Source organism: Triturus cristatus, chromosome 3_2 (genome assembly GCF_964204655.1).
Source record: "Triturus cristatus chromosome 3_2, aTriCri1.1, whole genome shotgun sequence".
NCBI lineage: Eukaryota > Metazoa > Chordata > Amphibia > Caudata > Salamandridae > Triturus > Triturus cristatus.
The window spans coordinates 302,769,306-302,788,730 of record NC_140584.1 but is presented as its reverse complement, the minus strand read 5'-3'; the positions used below and the strand labels follow the sequence as shown (position 1 = coordinate 302,788,730).

The 19,425-nt window shown below is 45.3% G+C and overlaps 1 protein-coding gene across 1 annotated transcript in view; it reads right to left on the bottom strand.

Moving 5' to 3' along the window:
• The window catches only part of SLC9A1 (solute carrier family 9 member A1), a 300,131-nt gene that overhangs the window by 80,084 nt on the left and 200,622 nt on the right, over positions 1 to 19,425 (bottom strand). Inside the window, exons 3-5 of the mRNA XM_085647703.1 lie at positions 13,778 to 14,028; positions 11,677 to 11,894; positions 10,796 to 10,998 (exon numbers count right to left, since the gene is read on the bottom strand). Of these exons, the coding sequence (XP_085503829.1) occupies positions 10,796 to 10,998; positions 11,677 to 11,894; positions 13,778 to 14,028 (672 nt within the window). The remainder of the gene's footprint in view (positions 1 to 10,795; positions 10,999 to 11,676; positions 11,895 to 13,777; positions 14,029 to 19,425) is intronic.

The following is a 19,425-nucleotide window of genomic DNA, read 5'->3' as shown; positions in this document are numbered from 1 at the left end:
CCTCAATGAAGTGGAGGAGACGCCTGAGGAACTGCAAGACTGGTACATGACAGTATGTGTCCTGCCAGTCCACGGACACCATCCAATCCCCAGGATCAAGGGCACAGAGGAACTGGGCTACAGTGAGCATCTTGATCCTACCATAACAAAGGAAGGTTTAAAAAACAAAGATTGTGGCACCAAGTAGTAACAGGAGTAGCACCATTTGCTCCTCTCCTTCTCGGGAACTCTCACCATTGCCTCTTTGGCCAGCAATCACTGAACCGCTTAGGTAAAACAAATCCCCATCCTTCCCAAACTCTTTGTAAAACTAGGAGGAACTAGAGAAGGAGTTGGCAGAAAGGGAAGAGAGTAACCATGATAACTTTCACAATTCACTGGACCGAAGTAACTGCATGCCAGCTGCACATGTTCTGCCCCATACTTTCCCCAGATGGCTTCAAGCTTGAAATCACAGTAGCTTGGCTGCAGAATAGGAGGTGGGGGACTGACCTTGTTGGTGGCCCCTTCCTCTGCCACCTCCCTGCCCCCGGTACTTCGAAAGGGCGGACTGGGCTGCTGAAGAGAGTGGGGTTGCTCCCTCTGGCAGTAAACCGGGCCCCATGAATAACCCTTGAGCTTCAAGTATTGTTGTCGGAGCCGGTGGGCCAAGGGAAGCAAGACATAGCAAGACTGTCTTTCAACTCCTTCAAAGTTCAATCTGCTTCATCTCTAAACAGCCTTAAACCATCAAAAGACATACCTATAAAGGATGCCTGCATATTCCCGGAGAACATTATGGTGCAAATTTAGGTGACAGCAAATCACAATGCTAGTGCCCATAGCACAGCCCACATAATCAGCGGTGTCAAAGACCTGCCTGTAATATGTACTTGGCGGCATCCTGTCCAACAAGAACTGGCTGGGCAAAGGTATTTTAGAAGTCATCATGAAAGGCAGACAAGGCTGTGCCTTAATGAACTCCCTAACAAGACATTGGCTGAAAACTAGCTGAACTTTCTCTGGATTAAAGATCAAAGACCCGCGCCTCTGAAGCCAGGGCAGGGGCCGAAGCAGTAGAAACCAGCGTGGTGGTCAGTAAAGGAGTGGAGGGGTGCTTGGCGCCACTGGAGAGCAGGGCAGAGCTCTGAGTCATTAGGCACTGGGGAAGTCACTACCTGCAAAAGTAGGACTATGGGCCCCAGCGGATTCATAGTGCAAAAAGGTGCTCCATGTGGACGCGGGATCATCTGAAAAAGTTGCAGCATGGCCTCCGTGAAGGTCTCTACAGCTGCGGAGTTAAAGGTGACCTGTGAAATTTGGAGCACACCAGCTCCAGCAAGGGATTGGAACTGGAGTCATGACTGTCAAGGAGTCAGTCAGGTTTTTATTTTGAGTACCAAATGAGGATCTCTCCATTGAGCACGAGTGATGGCTAAAGGTCTTCTATCTGGTCTTGTGCTTACGTAGAGACTCATCCTTTGAGTTGGTGTTGGAGTCCTGGACAGGGAGTGGGACTTACAGTGGAAGCAGGCCTGAGGCGCGGAGTGCAACTGCCTCAGATGCTTGTGCTCAGCATCGTACAACTTTGCCTCTTGAAAAAATTATAAGGTGAGTAATCTGCAGTTAGGAGCAGGGCTTTAAATTAGATTTAAAAAGTAGTGGAGAAGGGGTGGTGTCTTTCAAGAGGGTGTAGCCTATGTAATTAAGGGAGTGGCTACAACCTCAGAGCTTTGTTATCATGGCCAGATACATAACAAAACAACTGCCATTCACCTAAAACCAGCCAGGTCTATTGGTTTTGCCAACGGATAGCTGTTTAAGACAAATGAGTGACAATGATTTTGTTTGAAATAATATTGAAAATGTTTCAATTTTGAAAGGAAAGTGGATTAAACATTACTGAAGCCTGTGGAAGGGGTAGTGGTCTCCAGAGTGTCTCAATCACTCCAATTATGTCCATTCTATTTTACACATGTCCGCCCTTTTTTCTCTCAACATCTCATCCCTCTGCATGTTACTCCTCATCTCTTTCCTCTTCAGCACCAACATTTCACTCTCTCCTAAACACACATCCTCGCATCTACTTCACTAACCTCTAAACACGCCCACTCACCTGTAAGCACGGCATTTTCTTTAATTTTCGTCTTTTGCTTTCACCTTGTCAATATTTCGAAAATTGTGTACCTCACACATGCATTAGCATAGAATCACAATTGCAAGTGGAATAGGTGACCATCGCTCTACATAAACGCCAAGAATTGCATGGCCATCACAATCATTGTCCATTACAAGCACTGTGAGGCGACTCAGTTCAAAAGTATGCGCTATACAAAAGTAATATGCAGCACGAAACAATAAAATACCGATATGCAACGTTTGTAAATAGCTTACTTAATCTTGATTTCCGAAGAGTGCTAAGTTTGGAAAATATAAAACAGGGACTAAATCCCCCGACGTGGATTACATTGGTTGATATCTAAACAATGAATGCAAAAACACGTCACTGTATTTGCCAGTAAAGTTAAGGACATGAATACAAGGCACTACAGAGATCCGTTTCAACGTCCGTCTATGAATACTACCGGGTCAGAGGCCGGGTCTGGGCTTCTCACTGATTTATCAAGGGGTTTGCTTACTGTACTTACCTTTTTATGCTTTGAAGGCTCCCTCACGTTCTGGAGCAGAATGGTGGTGTTGGGTTCCTGTAGTCCAACGAGGCAATTCTGTTGAGACCTGAAACCCGCCAGCTGCTTTCAGTCGTGGGACACAAGTTACAGAATAAATACTTTATTTAACTTCTTTCTTGAACTTTGCCGCTTTCTACCCATTTGTGATGAGTGGTTCGTGACAGGATTCTTCTGCCCACTAACTATGTTGTCACTACCCGATTTTGATGGCCGGTGTATTCTTGGAAATTGCGTCAAAGGCTATCTTTATTTCTTCTTAGGTGGGTCAGGCGAAAACTTTGTGCTGCTTTTATTTGCCATTTCGACAGCAGCTTTCAGCAAGTTTTCTTTTACAACTAAATTGTGGCGATAATTGGGTGTATGCGTGTATGCTCGTTCATTGCAAGAGACTACACCACAAGCTCCTCCTCACCACGAGCCGCAATAATGTGAGGTCCTCCTCACCACAAGCGGATGGATTCTCATGCAAGTCGTGCACGTGAGCGCAGTGACGCAAGAGGTCTGTGGCCATCTTAGCTTGGCTACAATCTTTGGCAAAGTATGCGTGATTATGCAATAAGCTGGCGGCTATTTTAGGTTGAAATAAACAAATGGTGATGGCAGGAATTCTGACAATGTGTCTAACCACTGGCGATCGCTCAGGGAAGCAGCCTCCCATCACCTTCTGTGTGTCATGTACCACCCGAGGTGGCATGGGCATGCCCAGTCGTGCGTCCCATGCTCAGTGTCATTGGAACAAACAGTACCTGGCTGATGAACCCATAACTATGGCAAAACCTGTCCAAGCTTGCTAGTGTTCCAGTTCAGGGAGAACTTGGCCTGGTAGTTCGGGCTGGACTGTTCCCAAGAGGAGCAGGGTCAAGACTGAGCAGCATATGGCTGGGTCCAAACTGAGGTAGCTCAGTGAGCAAAAGAACGATGGGTTGGCGTGCTACCCCGAGCTACTGCCAGTCAGGGCTCGAGTCGGGGTACCACGCGGGTGGACGGCATCCCCCCCACTTATTTTACCGGGAGCACGATAACTGGAGCAAATGGAGCCACACATTCACTCTTTGGCCTCTCTGGGGCGAGATCGGAGCTCATTCAGAACGCTGATCACACGCTGGCTTCTCTGATGCAATCGCATCTAAGGGGAGAGCGAGGGGAAGGCAAGGAGTCTGATGGTGCAAGCCACCTTTCGTGACGTTACTTCCTGTTGTGACATCAGCGTGTCCCCCCCACTTCTATTTTTAGGACTTGTGCCTTGCTGCCAGTGGTTTGTTAGACTTACTGCAAGCAGCCTCCCATCACCTTTTGTGTGTTTCAAGGTCATCTTATGTTACCTTGTGATGTTTGTAATGTCCCTCACGTTCTGGAACAGACGTGGGTTCAAGAAGTACAACGAGTCAGTTGCTGTTCAGACCTGAGAACAGCCAGCTGCTTCCAGTCGTGTGATACAAGTTAGAGAATAGATCCTTTATTCAACTTCGTTCTGCTACCGTTTCGCTTTCTACACTGGCCCACTTACAGCCCTGGTTAGAAGTGCACCTCAGAAAGGATTTGGTCCACGAGCGAGCAGAAATGTAAACTAAGAATCGAAACCTCTAACACGGAAATTAAAAAGAAAAATTGCAATACAGCTGAGAAAAGACTGAAGTACAAAGTCAGACATAAAAAAAAAAAATGGGGAACCGTCTATTAGGAGATAAATAAATATGGGATGCTACGTCTGCGGCCGATCCGAAAGGTGTAATGTGGTAGTGGCCACACATACGTTGACTAAGAAAACCACTAACGCGATTTCAAAATCTTTTAATGCAGTTTCCAATCCTGCCACGGGATGGCACTAAGATCCCACAAGTTAAGAATTATTATTTTTTTTTTTAACAAACGAGTTATAGTTATGAAAGTTGTCGATGAGTCACCTACTTTACATTTTGATTTTAGAGAACAAGGTCAGTTTAAAGAACAAGGTCAGAGGTCAGGAAAGGATTACGTTGATGGTGACAATGCAATGCCAACTTGCCCTTACTGGGACATTAGATGTCTGCTACAACGCAGGTCATCAAGCACAACACAAATGCCAGCACTGTAAATGCGATGAAAAGGGTGTGTTTGTAGCCATCTATGAAGCCTTCCCAAGGTGCGTGGTCAGTGTAATGACGGGCATGGCTTAAAACATAAAACTAAAATCCTGTAGTTCACACAGGTGCCACCTGACCAGTTTAGGAGTTTTTTTTTTATTATTGCTTGTCACATGTCACGGAACACACATGCGTACAACAAGCGAGAAGTATAGGACTTGACAATGCTTGTTCGCTGAACCAGATAAATGAATAACGATGATTTTTGGTGTGAATATTTAGAATTGAAAATGTTTCAACTCTGCAATAGGAGACTGTAAATCAAACATTCCTAAGATCTGCTGAATCAGTCCTGATCTTAAGAGTGTCTCAGACACTGCTATCCGCCCCTGCACACTGCTTTCCTCTGCAGCCTCATTTCATTAGCATTCAGTCTCTTATTTCCCCGCATTTTTCTGCAATCCTACCTCTGCATATTTCACACGTTCCTAGTTACAAATGGCACATCAGCGACCATTGCTCTATGTGCTCTGCAGAGAGGCCAAGGCCTGGATGAGTATGTAGTCTGCACACCTCTGATACAGAGGCACTCTAGGAAACAAGCATTGCCTCCTGCCTCAACTTCACAGCTCTCAGTTTGTTGTGTGTAGATGTAGATTCCGTATATAGGTTTCCCGATTTATGCCCTTATATAGGTACAATTCATATTGCCCTTATTTAGGCATAGAAAATCCGGCCCTTATTTAGGCATTGTCCATGCTAACCAAATACAGGCATGGTCTCCTCCATCCGTCAATCCACGTCACAACGAGTTCTTGGAAAACCAGACTCTTAAGCCTTTAGGAATTTCCCTTGCTTGGATATTGATTTCTCCAAGAACTCATTTAGTATGCATGAACATCTATTCCTTAGGGGTTCATTCATGACGTTCCGATGCCCGACTTTTAAGTCAATACAGGCATTCCTAAACACCATCCAGGTATAAATACATCTGCACTTGCCCTGGCAAACCACGGTTCCGGTATGGTCCAGTTCAACTGCCTACTTGCGGTTCGCCACGGCAAGTTCGGAAGGAGATCAAGTTCCTGCCTGATGCACTGACCAGACGCTGTCATCCTCCTCGCAGAGAATCCAGCTCCAGTGTTTGACTCCCCTTGCGGGGTGTTAGATATTGAGTCTAGGAAAGAGATTCCAACCTCACACATTCCAAGGTATGGAGCAGACTAGAACTTAGAGAAACTTTTGGCAACTCTTGGCAAAACTGCAACTATAGCTAGCTATACTTTAGAAAACAGCACCCACTTCTTACCTCGTACTACACTTAGGTTAGGTACACTGGGGTAGAACTATTTAGAAGCATCAGAGGAGTATTCACATTTTAGCCTGTGTTATTAATGTATGTGTTTTAATTAATATATGTCATAGCTACAAACCATGCTATTGCAGTATTATTTTATCTTACTGCTAACTCTGTACATATTGTACTTCGCAGCCTGTCTTACGATTGTGGCAGTTGATATCTCTTGCACGAGAAATAAGACTGTTCAATAAACCTTTATTGAAACGCCCGTCTCTATTTCTATGCAACTCTGTAGAAACGAAGAATGCACAATTGACTGAGTGAAACTGTTATCTATTGTTTCCACGGTTCTGAGATTGTTCCGACTCTAAGGGAAACAAAGTGGTCATGTTTATGCGGTTGTCAGAAACGAATCCCTTCTTGTTTGAGAAGTTTCTAGTGACCTCTGAGTTAGCTGGCACACACAAGTAATTAAGTTTAATGAACTCGATAGAGACATACTGACCTCAGTCCTATGTCAAATCTATAGTGTATATTATTCCAATGCGCAGAGCATATCAGGGATATAGGAACTACACTACAAGTTGTGTCCCATTATAAAACACCCACAGGCTGAACTCAGACACCTGGAGGCGACTCAGTTAAAAGTATGCACTATACAAGCGTCATATGTTACATGAAACAAGTAGAAACATCTTGAAAGAAAAAAACACAAATACTCTTAAGAAAATGCTATTAAGTAAAATCTATGAAATGTGAACAGGATTTCCTCATGGACTACATTAAGGGTTTCTACAGTCATTGTTGAGAAATCGATCAGTGTTTTGCCAGTAAAATTACGACATGAAGAGCCCGATAGGGACCAGTTTCAAAGAACATTTTTAATTACTGCCTCCCCACTTAAAGCCGCGACAACAGAAACATCATAACAGGACAAGCCTCAAGGGCAGTCTTACACAAATCCCTCCAAGAGCTCTTTGCCTGAGGTGGTCGAGTCAGCAGTCCTTCAGTACAGTGGAGGCTGGCTTAAATGAAAAATGGCACAAAGTAGGGTGGCCAACTGGCATTGTTGCAAACCCAGGATGGGAAGTGTAAAAATTCAGGACAAAGGGTCAAAATTCAGGACAAAATTCCAGGACAGAAGGTCAAAATTCAGGACAAAAGGTCAAAATTCAGGACAAAAGGTCAAAATTCAGAAAAGGTCAAAATTCAGGACAAAAGGTCAAAATTCAGGACAAAAGATACGTTTTACAGACACATCAGAAGAGGTCACACACACTAGTAGATCAGTAAGTAAATAGACAACCAACATAAGTAGAAGTCAAAACAAGTTTATAGTAGGTTAAGACAATCGTGCACTTCACGTTTTTTGGGTATGCGCACAGATTTGAGCAACTATGCGGTATTTCATATGATCATAATCTTATGTGGTTAATTCACTGGGTTGTCCAGTCTAATATTTTGTTTACAGTTTATGGTCCTGAGCAGGCATGTTTGGTGAGAACAGCTGTCAGGAAGATCTGCTATGGACTATGTTACTAGCATCCCATATCTGTGTGCCATTCGGAGACGCAAAGCAGCACACATAGAATGTAGCTAATTAGGCCCTGCAGTGCTGCACTAGAGTGCAGTCCTACGAGCAGTGAGCTTTATGTGTCAGATCGCTTCAGGTGTTCCATGTCTGTTCAGCTGGTAAAGACTGGTTTAGGGACTGGTACAGTACTGAATGATGCATAAGACCCAAAGCGTACAGGTCTTCTGTGAGACTAAGAGCATTAAGCCGGAAAAGGGAGTGATTAGCCAGCCTGCATGAGTTATAATTGGCTGAAGACTGCTGAGTGTTACGGTATTATTGTGGGCCAGAGTGGTTAGATAGGAGTTATTACTATATAATCCACTGGCTAGCCATAGATCAGCCCTCCTTATTTTACCAGTGTATGGGGAATAGTATATAGATTGGGCCGTTTCATTTCTGTGCACTGTAAACTGCAGATTCTCATTGATGCACAGAAGTGTGCTACAGACTAGAAACTATATACGCTGTTGAGGCATTATCGTATGTCAGAAGCAGGCACGGTCTTTTACCTACAGAACATTTTTTATTGCAATGGCAGCAAAATACCAACATGCAGTTTTACTAATACTATATAGTGTACAAATAATGTGTGGAAATGGGGTTTCAGCAAATATGAATCATTTGAACTTCACCAAGTAAAGTGTCTTGATTGTTTTGACCTATTAAAACTTTTTCCAGCACACTTCTGAATTACAAACAAGGTGTCCATTTGTGGTATCCTAAATGCTGATATGTTTTGAAACATTTGCAGGTATTTAAAAGTTGTTTCTGTGTTACAAAAAAAACAGACAGCTTCCAGCCTTTGTTTTCACACGCTCTTTACCACCACAACAAGACTGTCAAGTAGTCCACTTTACTCTGGTATCTTTGACTGCAAAGTTAGAGAACGGTCAGGTAGGCATTACATGGGTGGTGCATGGGCGTTCTATGCATCTCAATGTAAACCCTTATTTACAAAGACTAGTGAACAACGGTTAATGCCAAAATGGTGTGCCCATCTGAGGTAGGTATAATGAGAAGAAATATATTTATTCCTCCTCGTTACTTCCTCCTTACCTGTGTGCTGCATACTGCAGAACACATGCAAAGAGGAAATAGCTGCAAAGGCACAAGAAAAGGAATTAACCACAATGTTTTGTCACTAGTCCGCCTCAAGTGCCCCAGTACTTGGAAAGATCAGAAGTGCACTATATAGTTGAAGGCTACCCCTTCCCCTGCCCTGCAGGGAATGCAGAGGCCTTCATTACACCCCTTCACCAAAGACCTCCTTCTGCACAGATTCCCTCACTATCAACCTGCAATAGTGCCTTTCAACTCTATATAGACCCTCGTTCATGTGCATTTCATTTCTTTTATAGTGCTACTCAGCCCAGTGTAGGGTGTTGAGCTCTTTAGTTCACACACATATTGTTCAGAGACAATGACTTATAAGCGTGTAACTCAATCTAAAGGAAATGTTACTTAAGACAAGGAGGGCTGAAGGTGTAGAGGAGTCACATGTCATCCATACTGGTAGGTACTATATGCAGGACCACTGGAATTATGAAGCAGGGGAGGGCCAAATTATGCTGCAGGGTTGACTAAATTATTTAGCAAGAAAAGGGACATTATGCAGCGTAATGTGGCAAATTTTGTGATAGTATAATTCTATTATTTTCTCATTTTTACAATGAATACTTTCTGGGCGTAGGTTGCACCTCCGTACAAGTTTAACACCCAAATATAACAATATGCACAAGAAAGGTGACCATTAAACCTTTGCAACAAATGTCACTGTTTTTAGTTTCTTTTTTAAGCATTTGAGCTAGAAACTATTTTTAAATTATAATCTTCAGATTAAACAGCCGAGGATGAATTACGTGGCAAATACCGCAAATCCACAATCATGCGAAAAACTTTGAAACAGCACAATCGCATAATTACAGTAGCCCCGTTCAGGTTGTCCCTACTAAACAATATTCATCATTACCCAAATGAATTCTTTGACATGCAAGTTACATTTTGTGCTTTGCAAGAGATGCATTATCCCTCTGTGCTTCTTTATGAAGAGTCAAAACTAGGATTAGTGAAAACTCAAATCTCTCCAAGAGATACATTAATCACCAGAGTTGAATAGACAGTTCTGCTATGGACTGAAAATTGCTGGCACGCAATGCACTCAGAAGTCTTTGCCTTTAATCCTGTCGGACATTTCAAAATGCAGCATAGTCTTCCAGCATAGCTCCTGAACACAAGCAGAATGCTGTGCCCTAGGCCTATTCACGGGAAGCCGTACCACATGCTTTAACTACACAAGGGCCCACTGTCATTCTATACGCGATAATCAGCCACAGTCAGAATGACAATGGGCCTGTCCATGGCCTGCGCAAGGCCGGGGAGGGGCTGCTGCAGCCTCTAGAGTTTAAAAGAGAAATGCGAGCTGGCCCAGACTGTGAGAACTGGTTTAATTCCAGGGCTTCTTGCAGGGGAACATTACAGCTTGCTGCAATCCTCAAACTTATGGACACAAGGCGTCCGTAACAGAAATGACAGATAACAGATGTGACACCAAAATAACAGACGGTCCGTGAAATCTACGGACGGTTGGTCACCCAAGCGCGAAGGCGCACAACTCACCATAAATTCTGGCGCACAACCGCTGCAGCACTTCTGTCTACTGTCCATGAGCAGGAAATTGAAGGACTTCCTTCCTGCTCGTGGATCACAACTCCAACCAATCCTGGACCTGCTCTCGTGCGGTGAAAGCAGCTCCAGGATTGGTGGGAGCAGGCTCATCTAGCGCTCACAAGGCTGGGGTTCTGTGCTAGTAATTCCCCAGGCTGTTTCACAGCCTTTAGATTGCTGGGTCTAGAGATTGCATGTCGGGCTGCCCGTCGCAAGACAGCCGGCCAATCTGACAGGCGCACTGTAGACCAGGATTCAGCCCTGCCCTCACCCTTGCGATGTACACAGCATGAGCTGGTACAGTGACAAATAAATAAAATGCCATTGACAAGCCATTGTATCTATTTGTGTTTGCCTGCTGTGCTCGCAGCAGGCAGGGTGACACTCCTCCACTCCTGAGGAGGAGCTGCGCCTGCTTGAGTATATCTGCATTAACCCTGAATGTGCACTAATTCGTTCAACCTACTTCCTCCACAGATTTCTCCAGGCTTACAACTAGCCTCATTGCCATGATGAGACCTACCTGCACAAACACGGTGAAGAAGATGACGGTGATGATGGCTGTGAGGAACATGTTCCTCTTGGGGAAATGACGCTCATCAAGAAGGTACCCGAGGGAGAAGGCAATGGCTCCTCGAAGCCCACCGTAGGAGATGATGAACTGGTCCTTGGGGGTGAGCTTCACAATACGGAACCGGTTGATCATACTTGTGAGTCCCAGAACGCCTGACAAGACAGAAATCTAAAGTGAGACTGAGGTCATCAACCAAACACAGCACTTAAACAGAGGTGCAAGAGTCAGGGCAACAGGCACAAACATGCCACACTGCTGCATACAAGTGGGAGAAGCACAGAAAGCAGGCAGAACCAGGAGCGTGCCCATCAGAGAAGCAAGCAGTGTCATGATAAACAAGGGCAGGCCGTGGCACACAGTGTGGTAGGAACCAACCATCGCGTGCACACAATATTAGGACAGTCCGGGCCCGCACAGGGCAAGGAACAATGTACAGGCAGGAACCAAACATCTGCAACAGGGAGAAGTGGAAGTTCAATGGGCGGGTAACAGGATGAATGCAAACAAAAATGCAGGTTGTATGACACAACCACGCTTTCCTTTCCCACGCATTCCATTTAGAACGCAGGTCGTTAGAACTACTTGCCTTGGGGGGCACTGCACTTTGGAATAGTATAATTTACAAATTCCAACTCCTGCCCCCGCAACAGTAGGGAAAGAGTTAGATTTTATAGTCCAACTCCATTTTACCTAAGGCATGTTGTTGTAATGACTTGTGCTGTAAATGGAATGCGTGGTTCGGCCACATTCGTTGTTCTGCCCGCATTGTAAAGGCAACGCGGTGTTCGGCGTTGGTGGTATTTGCTGTTCCACCTTCTGCACAGACTTACCCAGCACCCTGGCAATGAGGCAAAAGAGTAGAGTGCTCATCACGAAAGTCCAGTTCCACTCGTGTGGTCCCGCCACAGTCGACACCCCGAGGAATATGAAGATGAGGGTCTCGCTGACGCTGCTCCACATCTTGAGGAAGTACTTGATGGTTGTGTGCGACTTGTGTGAAATGTTGGCCTCCACATAAGGCCTCATTACGACGCCAGAGGCGATGAGCCTGCATGTGGGGAAGAGGAAGAGTCGGTGAAGCAAGAAACCACTGGCAAAGAAGTTTCAGCCTTTCAGGGCAGAGGCATAAGGTGCAGCACAATCACCTACGATAAGACTTCATGAAATGGAAAGACCATGCAATCTAATATCACCAATGCACAGCTTTCACCAAGTATGACTGTACATCCAATGTCAACAGGTGATATTTTACGGAGAAAGGCTGGCTACCCCAGATTCGGATGGGTTAACGTTCAAGAGACTTTCAATTAGTCACCACGATTCAGACATCTTTGGTTTTTATATGTAAAGTAAAACTTGTACATCTACCCCAGTATTTCTATGCATTTGGGCACTTGTTATCCTGCAATTAGGACAAGGATTAACACTATAAGCATAAAAATAAAGAAGGCAGACAAGGACTAGATTAACTTTTCACATTTGATCAGAAACAGCTGGAATAGACACAGCTCTACCTCAAATATAGCTTTCCCTGCCAAAGTCCAACGAGTAGCTTAACATTTGCGTGATCTTTTTGGAGCACAGGCACCCTCTGTGCCCTTTTAGGCGTGTAGCTACTGACACCCTCCACAAGGGATGATCGCAAATGCAAGGCGATGAGGAAGAGCAGGAGTTCTGGTCCTCCAGGATTCACCCAGCAGTACTGCACAGAGTAACCCAATTCATTGTAACCACTTACCGTGAGGTAGGGCCTAGCCTAGGGCCTGGCTTAGGCTTCCCTGCTCTCTTTGAGAGATTCCATGTTACCTTCCTGCTCCCTTCAGCCACCTACCCCACAACCGGTCCTGTAAAGAAGCGCAAGGGTCCTTGCCTGGCCTCCCTACCATTCAATGCGTTCTCAGTTTAGAAGGAATGATCTTTCACAAATGTCTATTTCCCTTAAGTCATGCTCAAATTCGATAGAAACATCCTTTCTGACGCCATCCCCATCCACAGAGGCCTGCTCGAATTCTAACGCTGGGTGACTTAACCACATTCAACTAAACCCAAAGAAAGGCTCGGGAAAACATCTGACCATCCTGCCACAGTTATACACTCTACGTCTCGTCCTTGTGTGTCACGCAACAACCTTCATCCAGCACCACAGAGCCGTGTAGCAACCATCACTGTAGACAGCACAGAGCCATGCAACAACCATAATTCAATACACTACATCACAAAGCGGCCACAAAAGGTCACAACGAGGCCATCCGCCATACAAATACCTGGATTATACAAATATCAGATGGAATGTGAAAAACCTCACTTTTGCTGGTCTACACTGGTAACTTTGATTTTGTCAGGATACATTCTGGTTCTTTCAGAAATATCCTAGGATTTAGAATTCTTGTTTCCTTAGTTTCTATATCCAAGTATTCCTAAGTTCCCAAACAACTCCCACTGATTGGAACCCGGTGCAGTTCTTTTTATTTTCTCTCTGCCCCGCTGCTGCAGATATGCCTCTAGCGGTGTGTTCCCCTGCTCAGCTGCTTTTCCTTCCTTCCATCACCTGTGCTTTCATTTGGTTGGAAAGGCATCGCCTTGTCGTTTGATTGCTCAGGCCTACTCTGATCAATATATAGAGTAGTCTTTATTGAACGTAGACCTTACATAAAACATTCCCATCTCCTTCAGAAGCAGCTACTGCTCTCCGATAACACCACCACTTGGATATGTGAAGAAATAGTCGCTTAATGAAGTACCATAGTATTAAAGATTGAAATATTTGCATGCAAGCAAATCAACCTGAGTGAGCAACACTTTGCCCTGGACACGTACAAAGTGCTTGGGTATCTGTATTCAAAGGCAAAGCTGAAGGGAAGGGCTACTACAGATAAGAAGCACATCACACAGGTCCTGTAGGAGTTTCTGTTCCACTAGAGACATACTCACGCCATAATGCCGGACAGGTGGAACAGTTCAGCCGACAGGTACGCCATGTAGCTGTAGAGAAAGACGAAGAGCGGCTCGATGACCCGAATGTGAGAGGTGAAGCGCGAGGTGAAGGCCGCTACAATCCCATAGACCACTCCCACGAACACGCCACCAAGAGCCACTACGAAGAAGCTCAGAAACCCAAGGAGGATGTCTGTGAAGGTCACTTGGTCAAAATTGGCAAATTCCTCGAATAGATGGTACAGCACCTGTAGAGAAGAGGCACATAAAACGATATCTAAAGTTTCCAAAAGAAAAGTTACCCTAGTCTCATATTAAGACCCCATACGTCGCCCAACTGGCTCCAACACGACAGTCACACCTCAAAACGCAGAGGAACTGTAAAAATTTTGTAAAAAAAACACCATTGCCGTGACTCAGAAGATCGCTGTAGACTCGGTCTTTCCTCACACACAACAAATTCAGCCTTCCCTCACACCCACGCAGGCTCACACAGGCCCGGCTTCTCCTCACACACCTCAGCTCTCACAGGCCATCTCCCCTCACAAACCTTCCAGCTCTTGCATGCCAAGGCTTCACTGAGTCACCCACAGACCTTCCAAAACCCACAGAGCACAGTAAGGTTTATTCAGTGAAGTGGACGATAGAGCCTGGATCAGTCGGTGTCTATTTTCGCTGGCACACCAACCACTTTCAACGGGGCTGAACGCTTTTTAGCTGCACTGCCGAGTACCTTATTTGGAATACCTCCTCCTACATGCCAGCTTTTAACCATGTCCTGGATTTATCTTAGGTGCTGGAATGGCTACAAACATATTGCTGTGTGACAACTTCAGAACATATTACATTTATGTTTGTACAATGGGCTAGTGTACTGGTAAGGGTTTGCAAAGCCCCGGCGAGAATTTCACTTTATACCATGCAGATGGAAGACATTTGTTTTGGGGCGAAGAGGCATACCACTATGATTATTAGTTAAGCTAGTGCCCCTTCTGTGTCAGAAACCCAGATCCTGCCTCAAGTTGGGAGATACAAGGAGAGCAGCAGGCAGGTGATAAAGGTCAGGGAGAACAGACTGTGCACCCTAGGAAGAGGGCACTTAGTCTGGTCAGTGTAAGTAGGAAGAAACCTATCTTAAGTTGCTCAGTCACTGCATCTCATGATCCCAGCCGGCACTTGGAGGATTACTAAAGAGTCTTGCAAAGAGCAGGTGGTGTGGCTGTGCTGTCAGGGCACCGGGTTCTGGGAGGCTTTCAAGCAATCTCTACCTCTAAGGGACGGACCGTGCTTTTATGCCAAGAACTTTAGTTTGCCAGTTTGTGCAGGTAGCTTGGTCCCCTGTTCCATAGGACCCGAGACGTGGTGTAGAGGGCCCTGCAATCAAAGCTAAATTCACCATAGCGCAAAGTTTCATCTGATCTTGCTTTTTGCAGGGGCAGTTAAGATGTTATTTTGGCACTCCAAGCCACTTCATGAGCAATTTGGGAAGCTCAGCTTATATTAAACTGCCAAAGACCCTCTGATGCACTCAATGGTTGGTTTGTGGAAGTGATAGGAATTTTTCTGCTTCTTGCGCTGCGAGAAAGCAGTGTGGCGGCGCTCCTACGCCCTAATGGAGCAGCCGCCATAGTGTCACAAAGCGCCCAGTTTGTTTAGTTAGTGCAGTGCTGGATCCGCCCCCAAGAACGTGGGCCAGGAAACAGCTTTGCTTTCAGTACTTCCATGTGGCAGAATCTTTTTTTGGAGCAACTGAGGCAGCATTAAGTCCTCATCCAGCAGTAGAGATGTCCCATACAGTTTGTAATGGTGTCTGGGCACCCAGCAGATTTAATGATTGTGCAGCCTGACAACTATATCAGATGGGCACACAAACGGTAAATACCAAAGGGGAGAATGATTAATCTAGGAGGTACACAAACTTGAATGAATCATTAAAATTTGACCCCAAAAAAAAACACAACAAAAGGAAGCGATAGTGTTTGGGGCCGTTGAGTCCCTCTGACTGGACAGCTACTGTCCACTCAAATTGGAACCCTGCCCTATATCGTGGACAGAGTCCGCAATCTGGGAGTCCACATGGACTCAGGTGTCCTTCCACCTTCAGGTCCTCATCTGCCCTCCAGATTGTCCAGGTTATGTTTCGATGGGCCAGGCTAGGTATATGTGGTGTCTGAATTTGATTTTGCTCACTTTTTGCACTTTTCCCTCCCTCATGGTCTTCTTGGCTGTTAAAAAAAAATGTAAACCTAATTAGCTCTGAGAAACCTCCTTGGCATATGTGTGCCAAAACTAAGCTATAACATAACAATTCTGGATTCACTGGCTGCAGAATTGGCAGGATAAAAAGCACCCACGCCACTTAAAACTTGAGGCCAATATTTTAGTCACTTTAGCAAAATCCCATGGTCTACTTCCGCACAGGCGCTGGAGCAGGTTGTGCCTCTGGACTGCCCAAACAAATCATGACCGAGATACACAATGTCTTGGCGTCCCTTCTTGACTTGCAAGGAATTCATAATTTAAGGCCATTGCTACAATAGAGGACACACAATGCTCTTCCATGACGGAGGCAACTCAGTTGTGTTTTTTATAACGTGTTACGATGAGAATCATGCAACATGTACTGTGATCGCATTTTGGCCCTTACCAAAATGAAAGGCATTCTTCTGGTCGGATTTCAGGTTTTTCACTTTTTAAATTTTTTTTCCTCTTAATACTTTATTTCGGCCTAAACCGTTTTATTGTCAAGCCACTGCAGGCCTGCTAACGTCCAAATAAAACAGAGGAGGTAAGGTGACCTGGAGAGGGGACAGGCCTTGAACCCACCGCCTCCCTAGCCATGAAAATGCTTCTGAGGGGGTGTGGCCATTTAGGTAGGAGAGGGACTTTGGGCAGGTCCCAGCTCGTGAGCCACTGTAACCCCACCTAAAATACAAACTTAGCCTTCCAAGGGTGGGGCTGATATCCTGGGGAGGCATCAAAGCCCGAAAGGGCATCAGCTGAGCTTAGCCTTACACACGATGCCAGTTGGAAAAGGGATTTTCAACTCGCAATGTCTGCCGCCGTGTGATGTGGGCTCCTCACCGGATGACCATGTGAAAGGAGCCTATATCGTATGACACACGGTGGCGCCATGTGAGTAGTAGGGTTGCACTTGACCCAAGCCCTAAATTCAAGAGTGAAATTAAAATCAACCACACCTTGGGCTTGATGCCGACAAAATCTGTTCACTTTCTCCATTGCAAGGTAATTCCCCACACCAAGGCCTCGCTCCCAATAGGTTCAACTTCTCTGTAGTCGCGGAAGCAAGCAATACTACAGCGGCAACAGCCATTAAGCCCTACGTATTCTCAACAGGCCACAACCCACACACACCGCAAGGACAGTGCTCGCTGTTAAACCAAAGGAGTGTTCAAAATGCAGTGATTCAATTTACCACTTAACCCAGCAAGATCAAAGGAGTGGGCGAAAGGATGCAAAAATGTACTACCGGCTTGGGAAGAAATCACATCAGAGAGGTAGGGACTGCGAAAGCAGCACACGGTCTTCCGTTAGTGCTGCAATCACGAGGAAGGTTCCCCTTCAGGCACACTGTTCCTCATTCATAGGTCTCATTTCTGCCACATGAAGTACTCCGCTTACTACAAAACCGGTCTGGCACCGTGATATCTTATGCAGAAGAATTCCAAGGTAAGCAGTCCAAGTATATTCAAATACAGCCCCAGACTGTCAGAGGCTCACGCCCAGACCCAGTGAAACCCACCCGCATTATTTGAACCCCGCATTGAATATGGCATCTCTCTCCAAAACCTGGGCCTGCCTGCTGACAGCAGCTCCCTCTTCACTGCATTTCTTCCCAAGCGATCACCAACGCCTTCCAAGTGAAGACTACTCAAGATAGGTCTGCGATTAGTAGAAGGAAGACAACGCGTTTAATTCACAGCGGTTCCATTCAGCACCAAGTGGGTATCAGGAGTCTTCACAAAAAAAGTTGGTGATGACAGCGAGCCATTTAAAAGGAGGCAAAAACCATCATGAAATGCTTTCAAAACATTAAAAACAAAACTAACTACAAGTCCACAGGCATCTCGAATACTAGTTTAAACAGTAAATGTACGGTTACAATAATAATAAAACCGTTTTTTTAAGTGTATGGCTCCTTTTAGAGGAGAAAGCACACAACAGGAAGAGCAGTAAACTTTAACGTTTCTACATCAACCGGAAGTGTTCGTGTCCACTCTAGTGAATTTAAAGGGATTGGATACAAGCCTGGCCATCTTCCCATCCCAGAGCAGATTTCAGCCAGATTCAGGAGCTCAGAAGAAGCCTGAAACTTTGGTGAGCACACGTCCCAGGCCTGGTGACATCCTGCATTTCTGTTCCAGCACACATGACTGCACCCACACTCATCAGGAATTACTGGATGGTGGTAGAACGGTGTCAAGTCGTCAGATGTGACAAGATCTAACGCACACTGGTCATGGCAGTGATGTGCTTACACTACTGCATCAAGAAGGTGTGTTTCAAGGCATCCCGCCTGAGGGCCTCACTCCAGAGAGGAGCAGATGTGGAAGCATCCATTCAGGTATGGGGAGCACATGCAGAGAACTAGTAGGGAGGAGTTGAGGTCTTTCAGGGAGCCAACACTGCATGTCAATGTAGCAGGGGTCATGACAGTTCCATCTTGTTCTAGGTCTATTCTGCTTGTGGGAAGTACACGAGGAAACCAGTGTAGACTGACAAGCCCAGTCAATGGGGACCAACATCTGGTTCCTCCTTGCTTCTCTGATCACACATCATTGTTGTACTAAGGACGAGTGGATGAGGACCTAACAAAAAGGGTGCCATGCTGACAGAGTATCACCGCCAACAGCTTGTTCGGCAGAGTGCTTCATTTTCTAATTGGCGACTGGGGTTTTGCCAGAAGTTGGTTACCACAGAAACTTCATAATTTGAGACTTCACATCTAGGTGTCAGGAGATGAACTCCCGGGACAAACCGAATGAAGAAATTGCTTTTCAAGTGTCTGATAGTCGGCTTCTTCAATCCGACCATTGCACAAAATGGGGTACAAATTCAGAATACAAAAATGAAAGTTCATTTGCTAGTCCCGTTGTGGACAAAGGGGATGCATCGCCGGATTCATTCACCAAGCATTTTCTCTTGCTGTTCAACAAACTCTATCCTCTCTCAGGATCCAGGGGTCCAGAGATACCACAATCACCCTAATCTTACTCATGATTATAGGAAATCTTGTGTGCAGCCTGAAATACCTTGTAATCAATACCAATGCAAGCAGTGAAGAGGGGTTATTCTTTCTGGATTACATTTCACAAGCTATGGTTTTCTCTACTCTTCCGTGGAGTTTCAATCAATCAGATCAAAGGTGAGCCAAGAAGGTCTGGACTAATTGTATTCTTCAGGAATCCTGTAACACTCCGTTTCCTTGAAAACTTGAAGAGAATATTTCCAGATGGACTAGAACTAACGGGAAGGTAGTGTCACTAAGGGTTCATTAAACTTAGGAACTCTCCACCCGCGTAGGTTTCTCAGGAACAACTCAAGACACCTAAGAATGTAAATTACTGATGTCCACTTCAGCGCTTTGCTATGTGTGATCTGAACTGCTAAAGAACTCCCAAGAC